The sequence below is a fragment of the Epinephelus fuscoguttatus genome, linkage group LG17, assembly GCF_011397635.1.
Source record: "Epinephelus fuscoguttatus linkage group LG17, E.fuscoguttatus.final_Chr_v1".
Taxonomy (NCBI): Eukaryota; Metazoa; Chordata; class Actinopteri; order Perciformes; family Serranidae; genus Epinephelus; species Epinephelus fuscoguttatus.
Window position 1 is genome coordinate 25360918 of NC_064768.1, and position 17123 is coordinate 25378040.

General features: G+C 38.4%; 1 protein-coding gene across 1 annotated transcript; it reads right to left on the minus strand.

The window, feature by feature from the left end:
* Window positions 1-2656: 2656 nt before the first annotated feature.
* Window positions 2657-8748, minus strand: sgo1 (shugoshin 1). The gene is made up of 10 exons (XM_049602297.1): window positions 8613-8748; window positions 8275-8429; window positions 7237-7445; window positions 7057-7109; window positions 6891-6955; window positions 5679-6527; window positions 5441-5566; window positions 3670-3840; window positions 3229-3418; window positions 2657-3130 (listed from the first exon to the last, which is right to left on the minus strand). Exons 2-10 carry the CDS (start codon window positions 8417-8419, stop codon window positions 2971-2973), a joined length of 1968 nt encoding a protein of 655 aa, XP_049458254.1. The 5' UTR covers window positions 8420-8429; window positions 8613-8748; the 3' UTR covers window positions 2657-2970.
* Window positions 8749-17123: the final 8375 nt, after the last annotated feature.

Genomic DNA, 17123 nt, shown 5'->3' on the forward strand with positions numbered 1-17123 from the left:
AGACCACTGCATCAGTACAAAATAATTCAACGAGACGTGGTGGGAACAAAATAGTATGAAAAAAAATGAAGTGATTGACCCAATGCAAGGTTGATCAAAAAGAAAGAAATCAGTAAGACACAAGAGCTGTATATGTGTTCGCCCTAACACACACAAACTTGAAAAATGCCATAGTACAGTATGCACTGAAAAACTATTAAATATCATTCTATAGTATGCAATGAAAAATGTTGAAGTATAGTATGTCCCGAAAAATGACCTGAAAATGCAATACAATGACATAGTACAGTATGACCTAAAAATCTGGGAAAAAAAACCCGACACAGTATAGTATGACCTAAAGATCTGCTAAAACGACATAGCATAATATGACCAAAAAATCTGAAAAAAACTATATAGTATAATATGACCTGAAAATGTGATAAAATGTCATACTATAGTATGACCTAAAAATGCCACAAAACGTCATAGGATAGTATGACCTAAAAATCTGAAAAAACAACACAGTATAGTATGACCTGTAAATGTCATAAGTATGACCTAAAAATGTGATAAAACGACATAGTATAGTATGACCTGAAAATGTGATAAAACGACATAGTATAGTATGACCAAAAAAATCTGAAAAAAAAGACACGGTATAGTATGACCTAAAAATGTGATAAAATGACATAGTATAGTATGACCTGAAAATGTGATAAAACGACAAAATATAGTATGACCTAAAAATGTGATAAAACATCATAATATAGTATGACCAAAAAAAAATCTTCAAAAAAACGACAAAATATAGTATGACCTAAAAATGCGATGAAACGTCATAGTATAGTATGACCTAAGAATCTGAAAAAACAACATAGTATAGTATGACCTAAAAATGCGATGAAACGTCATAGTATAGTATGACCTGAAAATCTGAAAAAACGTCATAGTATAGTATGACCTGAAAATGCAATAAAACGACAAAGTATAGTATGACCTAAAAAATGCAATAAAACGACATAGTATAGTATGACCAAAAAAATCTTAAAAAAAACGACAAAATATAGTATGATCTAAAAATGCGATGAAACGTCATTGTATAGTATGACCTAAAAATGTGATGAAACGTCATACTATAGTATGACCTAAAAATCTGAAAAACAACATAGTATAGTATGACCCCAAAAAATCTGAAAAAAATACATAATATAGTATGACCTAAAAATGCGATAAAATGACATAGTATAGCATGACCCAAAAAATCTGAAGAAACTACGTATTATAGTATGACCTTAAAATGCGATAAAACGTCATAGTATAACATGACCAAAAAATGCGATAAACGACATAGTATAGTAAGACCAAAAAAATCTGAAAAAAAAATGACATAGTATAGTATGACCTAAAATGCGATAAAACGTCATAGTATGACCAAAAAAATCTAAGAAACTACATAGTACAGTATGACCACAAAATGCGATAAAATGTCATAGTATAGTATCACCTTAAAAAAAAATTAAAGAACGGCATAGTATAGTATGACCTAAAAATCTGAAAAAAACAAACTACTAAAAAAACTGAAAAAACGACGTGGTATAGTATGACCTAAACATCTGGGAAAAAAACAAAAAATCTGAAAAAACAACATAGTATACTATGACCTGAAAATGTCCTAAAACGACATAGTATAGTATGACCTAAAAATCTGAAAAAACAAACTACTAAAAATCTGAAAAAACGACATGGTATAGTATGATCTAAAAATCTCATAAAACGACATAATATAGTATGACCTAAAAAACTGGAAAAACGACATAGTATAGTATGACCTAAAAATCTGATAAAACAACATAGTATAGTATGACCTGCAAATTATAAAAAAAACTAAAAATCTGAAAAAACAACATAGTATACTATGACCTGAAAATGTCATAAAACGACATAGTATAGCATGACCTAAAAATCTGAAAAAAAAAACCCCAGCATAGACCTAAAAAAAATTTAAAAAAACCAAACAACTAAAAATCTGGAAAACCAATATAGTATACTATGACCTGAAAATGTCATAAAACAACATAGTATAGTATGACCTAACAATCCGGAAAAACAACATAGTATAGTATGAATTAAAAATCTGAAAAAACAATTAAAAATCTGAAAAAAGCAACATAGTATAGTATGACCTAAAAATCTGAAAAAACTAAAAACCTGAAAAGACGACATAGTATGACCAAAAAATGTGATAAAATAACATAGTATAATACAACCTTGTACAATAAAAATGCCATAAAAATCATGTGTAACAAGCAAAAAATGTCATAGTATTGTATGCAAGAAAATGTCATTGCTGGCCTGTCCAGTAAAAATGTGATGAAACATTATAGTGCCACTAAAAATGTACAGTATAGCATGCCATAAAAATATCATAGCATAATATGTAATAAAAAATCTAATAATATTGTTCGGCCTGAAAAATGTCATTAAAAAGTCATAGAATAGCTTGATAGTTTTCTGTAGTTTTTAGATAGTGTCAACTTTTAAATACATGATGACCTCACGGACACCCTGATTTCATCGTCACTCAATCACCGCCATTAATATAAACCTGTGGTTAAATGCAATAGAGAAAATTAAGAAAAAGCATACATTTTTTAAATCACAGTAGAAAACAGGATTGATAAAACTGATAAAAATTTTATTAGATGACAATAATACTATATGTACTCATTCAGAATCTCATAATAAAAACATCCAGAACTGAAGTAAGATGGTGACATATACAACTGGCCATCAATACATTTGGGTTGAGATAAACAGGAGAAATGCAAAAGAGAAGATTTCAGAGAATAAAGTCACAAAACAGCATCTAAAAACTGATCACAGTTGTACTTCATCACATACAAAAGTACAACTGTGAGAGTGACAAAGAAAATGATCACTTCACACAAAACTGACAATGCCAGCCAACAGTCAACAAGGTAGCTGCCTTCAGCGACATCCAACAAATGACTCATTGTATTTCTCATATGGCTGCTGGGTGCTCGTGGATTTCCTTGATTTCTGCACAGACCTCCTGCTGGACTTCTGCTTGAAAATAGGAGAGCGGAGGAACTGCAAGTCTGTGAACTTGTCTCCACGCCGCAGTTTCCTGTCAAGATGACAGTTGAATTGTTGAGCACACATACAGTAAAACGTGAATTATCTCAAAGCATTTACAGTAAGGACAGCATTGGTGTGTGAACTTACGCATTTAGCGTGGGTTCCTTGTAGTCCACCACCATGGTGCAGCGCCGCTTGCGAGCGACAACAGGGGTGGAACATCGGGCATCAGAGGGACGTGAACCACCACAGGAGAACTTGCGATAGGCTGCAGGGGACAGATTGGTCACATCACACAGACTCATGCCCCGCCCTGCTGTCCTTACACCAAGCCCACCTGTAGAAACGTGAGGGAAGATGTGATCCAAAAGCAAGAAAAAGAAACAGGAGCTGTGTGTTCATGTGCACACAGCAGTGAGGAGTCAGAGTGTAAAGGAAGCTAATGCATTGTGATGTGACAATACAATGAAAACATGACCTGGACTAGCCTCCCAAGTGCCTACTGATGTTGTGGTGAAGCTCAACTTTAAGCAGTCATACTGAGAGATTTTATTTCGAAAAGCAAGTTTGGTAAGTGACTAAACATACGTTTCTTGCACGTCTTGACCCTCTGGGGGGTTTGATGGGGTAAAAGAGGAGGAGCTTCACCAGAGGAATCTCCAAAATTGGACAGGACACTGTCTATTCTCATCATCTCAGCTTCAACCAGAGGACTGACAGGCAGCAGAGAATCCTTCACAATAACCCCTCTGTCAGGCTCTGAAAAAACAGAACAAACACAAATTATTATCAGCAAAAACACGCACCCGAGCAAAAACAAGCCATGCAACAATTTTCTAAACAATTCACCCTGATGTTTTTGTTATAGGTCACAGAGAATGTCAAATGAGTAAAGTCATCATAAGCAGGGGGATAACACTAAGCCAGCTGTTTGGGCTGCACTCAAGATCAGCAGAGCAAAGAGGTGCCTCAATTAAGTTAAAATACATTACGCAGGAGAAGAACAAAATTAGAGTTGTGATTATGTGCCATTAATATTGTTAATTTCGTAAGACGCAACTTGTTGATGCAGACCACATTTTATTCATTCAACAGGATTACGACGGACTAAAAGCTCCTTGTTTGACACGTCTGGCCAACAGATGGATGTCTTAATAGTATCTTTTGATATTACTCTGCCTGAAGGCAAGCACTTCATTTTATGACCTCATACGTCTTATCATTTTCAGAATAATGGTTAGTAATTATTGTTTTCATGATGTAGCTTTGAGCACTCATCCAGTGTTAAAGGAAGGACAATGCATTACGGACAATAATATATAAAATTGATGGACCAAGTTGTGAATAAAGGGAAAATTTTTGTTGCCTATTACTATTGCCTAAACCAGTAGTTCTCAAGTTGTGTGCCTTGATGCCAATCCAGGTGTGCCGTGGGATTTCATGATAACCACACATTATTATTGCAATACTCAACTGGTCCTATACAAGAAGTTATGAATGAATGTTTTACTTGACTGTGTCAGTATGTTATGCGCACCCATTTCTTAATAAAAAGGTAAACTCTAGCTAAAAATCTAGTTTAATTTAACATTAAAAAAACCTTTACAGTGAACCTATTTGTCGCCATTTGTGTGTGGAATTAAGTGTGTCACATCAAAAGCCCTGACTGGCAGCTAGTGTGAGGAATGATAACATTTAAAAAGGAGAAAGCCATGAGTGGGACAATGGATCTCTTAATTGTACGGAGCAAATACAACAAAGCACCAGCGAAGACGGGCTACCATTGAAAGAAGGGAGAGAAATAAAAACAGTCGGTGGACAGTATCACAAAAGCTACCTGTCTGCTTTTCTTATTTTTATTGTCTTATGTCATGATAAGAGTGATAACACACATTATAAATACAGGTGTGCCTTGAGATTTTGACGTGCCCTTTGGTGTGCCTTAGGTACAAAAACTTTAAAAGCCTCTGGCCTCAATAGGCAGACATGCTGAAGACAGCCCATAAATATGGAAACGTAATTCATTCACTTGAGAAAGGAAAAACGTTCTGCTTGTTTTTCTTAATTAACTAGATGATGGAAAAAAACAACAATTTGCGTGATTATCTTGTTTATTTAGGAACAAGAGCAGATTTTTTCCCCCCATGAAAACATATCTCAGAAATCTGAGATCTTGTTAATTCAGAAAAACCTGGCAACATTTATTTTTCTTAAATGAATGCATTACGCTTCCTTACATAAATGCATATCAGCACCATGTCTGTTTGCTTTTTCAGTCTCCACAGACGCATTAGGACCTGAGTGCCATAACACTATTATGAGAGACACAAAGCGGATGTGTTGCTGAACAGTGTCTCACCTTGGTGATTTTCCTGTGCCAACATAACTGGGTCAGGGCTGTTAGAGTAGCTAGAGTCAGGGGAGCGATGAGCTTCTTCCTTTTCAGGGTCTACAGCTTTGGGACTTGACACCTGATCTCTAAAGACTACAAAACACAAGACAATGAAATACATTGTTTAATTATAACAATAAAAACTCTAATAAACTATGAATTAGATATAAAGTTGAAGTTAGGAAGGACAAACCTAAAAACTCACCAGAGATCTCCTGTTTTGGAGGGATGTTTTCTTTCTGACGGACGACTTTAGAGGGCCGGCCTCTTCGTGTGGTGATCACTTTGGTCTTGTCAGGGGAAGCCTGTCTCCGTCTGCTCTTCTGAGGGACATAAAGGCTGTCCTCCGATTCAGAAGATGACGATGACGAGCTTGAGTCAGTCTTTTTGGAAACCACAGCTTCAGTTTGTGGAGTCTCTTCGCTGATGGGCGTGGACGGCTGATTGTCCTCTGCCTTGGCTTTGAACGGTGTGACATGAACCGTCTCTTCACAGTCAAAGTCAAACGTGTCATTAAATCCCAGTGATGTGTTGAGCTTATTCCCCTGTGACGAAGGAGCTGTTTTGGCCCGTGTGGCTGACCGGTCCCGACTCTTGGAGCGAGCTCTGGGTTTGGGATTTTCCCAAGGTTTCTTTAATGGGGCACGTTCTGGTTTGCGGCCTCTCTCTGCTTTCCGTGCCACAGGTTCTGGTTTGGTACGGGGCTGCTGCTGGGCTTTTTTCCTGCTGGGCTTCTGCTGGTTGCTGTTGCTGTTTTTGGATGGGGCAGGTTCAGGAGTAGAATGCTGAATCTCCTCAGTGTCAGCAGGGTCTACTAAATCTGGTTCTGCTCCTTGCTGTGGCTGGTTAGTAATAACACTGTCACTGTGAATAGGACTTGCCATTAAAGGACCCAAGCATGCGGTGGGGTTCCCCTCACTTAACGCCCAATTTTCTTGCAGGCGCTCAGACCTCCTCCTGCTTCTTCTATCTGCATGGCGACGTCTCACACCCACTGTCGATGGCAAGGAAACCTGCTTGTCAGATGGTGCAGTCTTCTCAGAGGGCTGAGGGTCTATCAAAGAAGGATAAAGTCAAAGTTATCATTACAACAGTTCAGTTTTTCTGGATACATACAATAGTTTATTGCTAAAAGAATAAATATATTAGACTATTTCATTTGAAGATGGAGTGCCTTGGGTTTTTTCCATGGTTGTCAGCATTAATTTGAGACGTACTGGATTTTTTTCTTTCACTTTTTTCCCTATTTCTTTAAAGAATTAGTCAACTCAATAATCTGAAGAACAGCCTGTATATTCAAATTATTTACAAAATGGTATGAACGTACTCAGCTGACAATAAGTTAACTATTATGGCTATTCATTATCATCAATAGAGCAGTAAAAGTACTAGTAGGTTTGTGTGTATGTGTGTGTACCTGCACAAATTGGTGAGGCTTTGCACACAAAGGGCTCATCAAGGTTCTGGCTGCTCTGCTTTCTCCTGCAATGGAGAGAGAGATAACAGATCGTCTTAGTCATAACACTCAAGTAAAAGAATGTTATCAAATTTTATGCACTGAATTTTTGTTTTTAAAAAGTTACCTTGCCAAATCCACCTGGCGGCTGGGCTCAACAACTGTGTTCGAAGGTTTAGTCTAAAACAAAACAGGGAAAAAAAATATTTCCCTTACAGAGGAACGCAACATTTCAAAATTATTTACCGCTAAACTTGGTGATTAGTAAATCAACAAAGGTCAGACCACAGAGGTCTCCTAGGTGTACCTCTGAAGCGCTCGCTGCCAGGGCTTCCTGCTCCTTGAGCTTCTTCTTGAGCAGAAGTAGGTGAAGGAACAGGGCCTGTTGCTCCCTTTTCAGCTGCAGGATCACGACATTGGCCTGTCTTGTTTTTTCCTTTTCAGATTGCAGGGCTACAGCCAGCGCCTTGTTGTTCAGCTGGACACCCTTCAGGATGGTGTGGGTGGAGTTAGCCACTGGGAGAAAACATGGGATGGATGTTATCAGAATCAGAATCACCTATCAAAGTTACCTATCAAATATACACAGATAGAGTGGCAAAAAAAGATAATAAACAGAATATACAGTAAAGGTAAAATAAGCTTGTTGAAAGGAATACTTCACGTACAAAATGACCACTTGCAAATCAAAGCCGAAACTTCAAAATCAAAAAGTCATGCCACATTGCCTTGAATTCCTCAAGAAATTGTTGTTTTCTTACATGCCTCCACGCAAAACGTCAACTTATTGACTCACTGATTGACTGGAGACATTTCACAACAGCAAAACCATATCAAAGCATCCTTTTAATAACTCTCACTCAACTCGTGCAGCATCATCAAAGTCTCATGCATCCTGTCCTATGCTTACTGCTTCAGAAACACGTGGATTTATGAAAAAAGCGAGGAAAGTACTGAGCATATGACTGGATAAATAAGACTTGGTTTATACTGCATGAGTTGTGTGAGTTTGTAACCAGATGTTTAAACCTTTGATATAGTTTTGCTGCTGTTGTGGCCCCCAGTCAATCAATAAATCAATATGTTTTCTATTTTCCGTGAAGGTTACAAGAAAAATTACAGTTACAAGAAAAATTCATAAATGCAAGATAACATGACATGATGAACTGATTTACATCTGGTCATTTTGTGAGTGGAGTGTTCCTTTAATGCAAAACTTAATCTGTATGTCAACATCTTCTGCACATCTGCGTGTGCCCTTCTAATGGTTTTGGCAAATATATGTCAACATAATTGTGTCTGAAACTTAAATTAAAACTGATTAAGACAGGCCTCATTTACTTACCATTGCTTTTATTTATCCCTCTGGACCGTCCTCTGCTGGGAGCTGAAGCACTGGCCAGCCGTTTGTTCCTCTTCTCCTTCATCCTCTCCTTAATGTCCTCCAGACTCTGCTGGTAGGACTTCTTCTTGGCCCGTTCTTTCACCATGGCTCAGGACCTTTAAATCAGTTCAGAGTTTTTCTTTACGTTATCCAACTTATCAACAGCGCAGCCAACTGAAAACCCTCAGCAAAACAAACGACTAAGCTAACGTGCTAGCTAGGTTAGCATGCTATTTAACGTTAAGTCAATTTAACAAGCTATGGCGTCGTATTTGAAAGCGGCGTAAGATAAAACTTACCAGCGCGTGCACGTGTATATCGCCAAACTATCTGGTGTGTAAATTGACGTATTAATAAAATGCGTTAGCGAAGTTAGACAGCGATATAATCCTTGTAACACACATCCTATCCGTTTAAACGGATGGTAACGTTTGAATTACGAGCCGCGGCTGTTGATTGGTAGGGATTTGAATATACGTCACTTCCTTTCTTAAAGGGACAGTCCGCTAGATGGCGCTACTGTATAGCAAAATAAAGTCTGTTTCCTCGCTGAGGAGATGTAACTGATTTGGTATTCATAATTCGTCTGCATCCTTTGAGACCAAACAGCAGACCACCACGCAGCACACCAAATATCTAATTATAACTCTTGCCTTTTCAATCAGCATCTTTTCACCCTTTTTCCTGTCTGTCTGTTTGTCTGAGGGAGGCAAACAAAGCAAAGTGGAGAACACTCACCACTGGGAAAATGGAGGTACAGTAAATTTCTTTAAAAAATGGAAATTAGATTAGCACCTACTCATCAAGGGTCAGGCTCATTCAGCCCATAAAAAATGACTAATTGGGTATTTATAATTGACTGCTGAAGATAAGAGCTTGAGCGGTGCTGTGTAAAGTGCTCTGCTGCGTGTGGATGGAGCTGATAATTGCGTTAATCTAAAAGCCCACTGGCAGGCAATGTTTGAGTTATATTCCTTGAGGTTTTGCCGAAACTCTTGTGGCTCTTTCAAAATTAGATTGCACAGTAGCTCAGAAAGCAAGTCAATTATGGGATGAATGAACATTTTAATTTCTGCTAGTAAGTCTTGTGACACTATGCTCCAGTGTCCGGTCTCCAATTGTATTTTATTTTATTATTATTATTTTTAAACAGGGCCTAGGCTATATACACACACATACTCCTTCATGCAGGTGAAAGAAGTACTCTAATCTTTTACTTATCTAGAAGTAGTAATAACACGTAGAAATACTCAAGAAGTCCTGCATTCAAAATCTTACTTGAGTAAAACTACAAAAGTATAAGCAATATGCTAAAGTGCTCATTATGCAAAATAGGCCAATTTCAGAATAATATGTTGGCCTATTATTATTTGATTATATTGATTTATTAATGAGTGCATCACTTAATGTTGCAGCTGTTAAAGGTATGCTGGGTAGTTAATGATAAAGCCTGTAGCAATAAATCATCATGTGTTAGTTGATTATATTTTCTATTAATAATCAGAATCTGTAAAGTAAAGCTGTCAGACACATTTAGTGAAGTAAAAATATAATATTTCCTTCTGAGATGCAATGGAGTGGAAATATAAGGTAGCAGCAAATGGAAACAAGTAAAGCATGAATACCTCAAAACTGTATTTAAGTACAGCATAGAGAGCGTGGGCCCTCCAACAATGTGTTGGGTGGAGAACGGGCCCTTTTGAGTGATTGACACTTTGGAAATATGCCTGTTTTAAAAGAAGAACTCTTATTATATTACAGTCTCTTTTGCCATATATGCCCTCTACATCATGTTTCTTTTCTTTTTTGTAAAATAGGCAATAGCATCTATTACAAAATGATATGCTTATTCCTAAAAACCTACAATAAACTTTTAGAACTGTTAATTAAATTGAATGAATAATTTTTCATTTTCTTTGGTATTTTTTGTGACATACAGACATGCAATGATGATTGCTGGCTAAATTGTAGATTAATGTTATCCAAGGCCAGGCTCTGATCATGTGATGAGATGATATGTGCACAATAGCGTACACTATCTGGCCCGTCATAATGGGGTGTACTGGGACCCACCTTACGCCACTGGTATTTATTTACTTTGCACCACACAGCTTTGTTAAAGCCACCCTGCTTTCATGCTGTTAAGAACTCATTCCAACCCCTGTCAGGTTCTTCTCAGTAAATGTTCTGTAAATATTGGATTACACTGAATACCTATGATCTCATTTACTTTCCCAACTCAAAGTCAATGTCTTACTTGGCAGGTTTCAGGGAAGAAACTTGCACCTTTCCGGCATGGCACTGCAGCAAATGCAACATCCATTTGGACCTTCTTTCTGTGAGGATCCAAGAAAGTGTCCATGACAGGCCACTGAATGGCATATTGAGGCTACAGGAGGGGTTTGGTAAAGCTTGGGTGTTGTCAGTGTCACCCACTGAAAACAAATGACTTCAGCGGGGCACCTCGGCTGTACTTTCGGGCAAGACCCTCGAGAGAAGCACACATACAGTTCTAGATTTAGCTGACTTTTCTCACAAATATTTGACACTTTGTACGTTCTCAGTGGGGTTTTTCCATATTGCGTATGTAAGGTTATGTAGCGCTTAAGTTTTATTACAAACTAAATAAATACGACCTTATTACTCAAAATCCCTAAACTGCAGCTAACATCATACATTTTCTTAGTAACACTTTTAGTATGGCTTAAAGGTCTGAGTGAGTGTTGTAGTGCTCTGTTACTAAGTGGCCCATGCAGACCTGTAATGAGTCACTGTTTTAATAATAAGATCACCTCTGTTTACCTAAAAGGTGTATTATTCTTGCTAAAAGCAAGTAAATGTTACAGCTGTTGCCTCACAGCAGGGAAATAGTGAGTGGTGTGTTTTGTGTGTGAGAGTGTTTTTGTGAGTCTGTCTGTATTAAAAAGAAAAGGAGAGAGACGAAGAAGGAGGGAGAGAAACGTCTGAAGACAGGCAGATAGACAGCCAGAGGGACTCCACAGGTTTTAGCTCAGCTTGCTTTAATGGACAAATCCATCACATAGTCATTTCATGCCACCCCTGACTATCCACGTGTCAGACGCCTGGAGAGAAACGTATTATCACAGGTACAGCTAAAGGACAGAACAAGAGGGACTGATTAAAATAAAAATGGAGACAGCGTTGTGGCAGCAAGAGAAATTAGAGCACACGTAGATACAAAGAACAGATGACTATGAGCATCAGCACATAAATTCATCGCCTTTTTTGGTGCAACAGTAGCAAGTCTATTTATCTGCCGACGTGACGCATTGATATCATTATTAAGAGATAACAAACTCATCTCTGTCCAGTCTCATCTCAGGCTCACTCATCGCCGTCCAGACGGTCTGACTGGCCAATGAAAAGATCATCTGCTCTTCCACCAGATGAAAGGTATTAGCTCTAATCTGTGCACTCGCCTCAGCTGGGGCCAAGAATACACAGCCCTACTTTTTTAATATGGAAAATATGAGTATGGTGCCATATTCACAATTTATGGTAATGAAATCATAACACAGGTTGTGTAATCAACCCCAAAAGCAACCTGTAAGACAGAGGCAGCTTGGGAAATCACATTATGACTTGTTTTAGGGATTTTAGATTAATGGGTCACTGTCAGACACATAGCCAGCTACATCTTAAGCTGTTTTTCTTTGTTTGGTTGTTTTTTAGTTGATATAGGTCACACGCTTCTATGAAAAACATCAAGGCAAGCAGTTATTTCCATTATGATCCTTGATGCAAGGTAGCAAAGACGCAGGAGACTAAATGACATTGTGCTACCAACAAAACAACACAAGTAATACCAAACGTTATATCATTATCAATAGAATCACCTCCTATCAAATTAAAGTATTGTAATTAAACAAAATTTGTTTCAGTTGTTATTACCTGACACTCTCAGGCCTCCATAGTTAATATGTGGAATGTTTGATACTCAGTTTCTGTACCCCTATGCTCACCTTTGGGTGTACCCCACCTATAAAGTGGTGTCTGCTGCCTTGCTTCTCCACTTTTGCTGTTGTGCTTCACGGGAGAGGTAGGCAACATTGCTCTGGTAGTAATTTCCATGTTTTAAGGCTGTTAAGCTATGTTTGGTAACACTTTACTTGAAGGTATCTACATAAGAGTGACATGACACTGTTATAACTATGACCTGACACGGTCATGAACCTGTCATGAACATTATGTACATGTCATAAACGTTTATAACTGCTGTCATTAAGTGTCATTCAGTTATTGTAATGACAAGTTGACATTGTTTGAGTTGTCTTGATTATGACAACTTGACATTAATCAAAGTGATATTACCAGAAGATGTCTTTGTCATGACAACTCGACATTCAATTTGTTTGGGATGTCCTTATTATGAGAGGTGCATTTCTTGTTAATGTCACCCTGGTTAATGTCAAGTTGTCACAATAGGGACATCCCAAACAAATTTAAAGTCAACTTGTCATGACAAAGACAACTTCTGGTAATGTCACTTTGATTAATGTCAAGTTGTCATAATCAAGACAACCCAAACAATGTCAACTTGTCATTACAAAAACCGAATGACACTTAATGACAGCAGTCATAAATGTTTATGACAAGTTCATGACGGTGTCCTGTCATAGATATGACAGTGTCATGTCACCCTTATGTACCTTCAATTAAAGTGTTACCCTATGTTTATACATTTATGTTTCAGCTTAAATTTATTGTATAATATGTTAACATATTCATGTGTCACTTAATTTGTGTAGGGGCTCAAGTTTGTATGGTCATAATGGGCGGAGGATTTTCTTTTTACGTAGATTGCCTCCAAAGATATCCACAGTCTCAGCCTCTTCATATCAACGCAGACAACACTATAGTCCACCAGTTACATATATTAAAAAAATGGTGAGATTATTTCCCCACATTTCTAGTGAGCTTTAATAGAAACGTATTTTTAAAATTGTGGTGGTTGCTTATTGTAATGTGCAAAGGTCACTTATTGCTATTTTCAGGCTCCATAGAAACCGATAGAGGTGATCATTTGTATATCACGTACATACCCTGTGTTATGATGAATTCCTGAAAAAAAATTGCTTTCTCCAATGCCTCCAGTGAATGAAGAATCCAAAAACAGAGAAAATACACTTAAAATCATGTGGGGCTGCATTTAACAGCAAACTACATCAAAACATGCGTTTATGAACTCTCACACAACTTGTGCAGTATCATCTGAGTCTCGTTTATACAGGTGTATACTCAGTACTTCCTTGCTACCTTAATCACTTTCTGTTACTGTGTGACGTCTGGTTCTGATTCACCAAAGTCACACAATGACCAGCAGCTCCTGTGTTCAGCAAGGTAAAATGATTGTTTTTGTAAATGGAGCCTGGCTTTGAAGAGTGTAAAGATAACTTTCAGTTCAGTTCTACATTGGAAAGCGTTGTTTGGGAGGTATACTGTGCATGTGACTGGATAAATGAGACTTGTATTATACTGCATGAGTTGTGAGAGAGTTTGTAAACACATATAGTTTTGCTGTTGTTAAAAGCGACTCCACTTTACTTCAATTCATCAAAAATTGTCTCCATTTTAAGATTCTTTTTTCACCACAGGTGTGCAAGAAGAACAACATTTTCCTCAAAAATTCAATATAGCGCAGGGTGAGTAATTGATACACAAATGATTATTTGGGGGGTGATGTATTCCTTTAAACCACAGCAGGCACAACAGTAGCTCTAGTCTGGTTGGCAGTCAGTGTTAGATTAAAGGGTCTGTGGTCCAAAAAATGCCCTCTCAAACCCACACAAGAGAGACAACATTTTGAGGGGATAACTGCTCCGGTGGTGCAGTAATTACTATATCTGGAACATCCCACAATGCATTTCAATATTGCAGAGGGACTCTAATATGACAGTTTTCCCTGGATGTGAGCAGTGATGGACTGCACTGCTAACACAGTAAACAGGAGGAGTACTGCTTTACCACTACAGCCCTTTGAAACCAGACAACAGCAGCACTGAGCCCCAGACACACAATCAACTCTCTGTGGGGTGCAGCTTGGTCATTATGCCTTGCAGCCTGCTCTTGAACACCCTGCCGAGCCATTTACTTCACAGCCTACATCTCCTCTGTTTACTGAACTGTTGCTCGATGCCATGCCGCTGCACAGCCTCCTCAGGACCGGAAAGCCTTACAGGGACTAAATAAATCCTGTCTGGTGCTGCAAGAGCAAGAATTGCTACTCGCGAGAGAACTTGAATCCATGGCAGTGTTTAAATTAACTCTGGACAACTGTTAAAGTGTGTTGACCCAGACAGATGGTGCTTGTGCCACAGCTCCCCCCTGCCCACTCATCTTTTGTCTACCCACTAGAGCCAGAGAGACACAGCTCCCAAGGGCAGCTTTTACAGTATGTTTGGTGTAGGTGTGACAACCTAAGCTGAAATGTCCAGTCTTAATGCTAAGCTAAGCTTACCAGCTGCTGGCTCCAGCTCACCGTCACCATTCTCCCATCTTATAAGTATAATAATGGTATTTTTGTGATATATTTCAGCCGACGAGATGACATGATTTATAGCTTCAGAATGGCCCTTGGTATTTATTTTTATTTGACTCAGTAAACTGAATTTATACGGCACTTATTTGCATGCAGACTTCTGAAAGTACTTTGGAAAGACAGTTTTGGTTTGAGTTTTATAAAATATATTTTTTCTATCCCTCATTTCTGTTGGTTGCGCTTTCCACACACTGATCCATCACTTTGTTTTATGATGTGACTTTAAGTGCAACGTGCAAAAATCAAAATGCTGCATCCCCACGCCAAGAGCTTATTATAGTCTTTTTCTATGTGAACTGCCCTCACATGGCATGCAAAGGCCTGCTTTATACCTTTGTACTCCCTCCAGGTAGCAGAGAATGAAAAATTCCCTGGATGCCAAGTCAGGCTTTTGTGTTGCTGACATATGTTTGTATGTGTGTGTGCGTGCCCTGCCACGAATTCGCTGGAGGACTGAGAGACAGAGAGGCAGTGGAGAGAGTAGCCGTGAACGTATTGTGAGATAACGAAAGAAAGATGACAAAAAGTGAAAGAGAAAAGGCAGTGAAGGCTGGCGGGGGAATGAGCCAGGGAGTTAAGGGGCCAGAGGAGGTCTGGATTCTGACAGCCCATGGAGAATTGGACCTTCCACACACAGATGTTCACAATCACCACCCCAGACAATTAATAATAATGATAATGACTGCTGTGACAACTGGGAGAATCAGGGAGACCGTGATTGATTGGAAGATAATTCTCTGAATTGGACTGTAGAATTATTTACTTTGGAGCGACTGTGGGAGGCAAAAGCAAAAGATATCTAATTAATCCAGTTTGGTGTCAGTTGGCTGATGAAAAACCAAAACAAGAAGATAGTCTGCGAGGTTGTGGAAAGTTGAAAAAGCAGCAATCACACAGCCTCTGACCTGATGGAATAATTAAGACCTTGACCTCTGAGAAAGGCTAAATAACCATTATTCACATTGAATCTCATCAGCGATCACACAAATGCAGCCAGTTGTGACAGTTTTTAGTTGTTTCCTTTTCGCACAAGCCGCAAAACAAGACAATCTGACCTATATCCACAGTAAACCACCAGCAGTACACACTCTTGTTATACCTCTTCCAAAATTAACTTCCTATGAAACACGAGCTTACCAAAATGGGTCACACATTGCTTGAGGCTTCAGTGTAGTAAACATCATCAGAAAGACAGACAATAAAGACAGACAGAACATTCCTGTCTTGATTTACTTTGGAGAATGAAGCTGGAGGGGATGTGGAGGGGTGAGGGAGGTGGGGGTGGCAAAGGTTTATCTGTAGTCTTAAGTAATAAATTGTTGGAAAAATATGTTTCATTAAGTCCTCCAAAGCCAAGTAAAGGCTATGGATGCACTCTCTTTTTTTTTATTTTCTTAGGGAAATACCTGAGCACACACCAAGAAAGGACTGTTTTGCGTGCTGCTAAGTAGCAGAGAAGGATGAAGCTGGCTTAGGTCAGTGTCTGAGTGCAGAGTTATGGGTTTGGGCTGAGGTGATGCGCGCCTACGTTTCTGGCAGTGCTTGGGTGAACACGTACGCAAGGAGCTGGAAAGACTAACATACATGTTTGTTTCAGCATATGTGTCTTATTTAATACTTCTGTTGGAACAAAGATGTATCACAGTATGGACACCATATTTCATTGGACAATATTGAATTAAATGGAGCACTGAATTGGTAATAAAGAATTATCTGGAATCAATCTTGAGTATCCACAGCTATCATTTATTGTAAAATAATAAACATCTTCAGTCAAGCATGCTCTGATTGGCAATCATACTTATATGCATATCTGCACACACAAACACACGCAGTTATAGTCATCATGGAAGTTCACCATAATGCATCTTGTTTATATCTATACTGAATAAGTGGTTTAAAGGGACAGTTTACCCAAAAATCAAAACTATAGAATTACCTGTAGTGCTATTAATTCATGTGAGTAGCTGAGTGTTGCGGATATCGGCCATAAAAATGTTTGCCTTCTCTCAAATATAATGGAACTACATGCAGCTCATGGTGCTCAAAGAAGGAATAAAAAATAAAAAATAAAAAACATCTGACAAACTGTCTCTTTCCAAAAATCATAACGCGCTTCCTTAAGATAATCCACAGACCTTGAAACTAGAAACTATTTTCTTACGACTGACCTTTACCTACCAACCACATCATCGTGCGGAGGGGGCGTCTACTGCTGAGCTAGCTAACATCATGGGTCAGCTGAAGAGGA

Excerpts from the sequence above, each read along its gene's own strand:
- sgo1 (XM_049602297.1), bottom strand. The coding sequence starts at position 8,419 with ATGGTGAAAGAACGGGCCAAGAAGAAGTCCTACCAGCAGAGTCTGGAG. Across the intron at positions 7,446-8,274 it reads AGGGATAAATAAAAGCAATG|TGGCTAACTCCACCCACACC; the intron begins GTAAGTAAATGA and ends GTTTTCTCCCAG. Across the intron at positions 6,956-7,056 it reads CGCCAGGTGGATTTGGCAAG|GAGAAAGCAGAGCAGCCAGA; the intron begins GTAACTTTTTAA and ends TCTCCATTGCAG.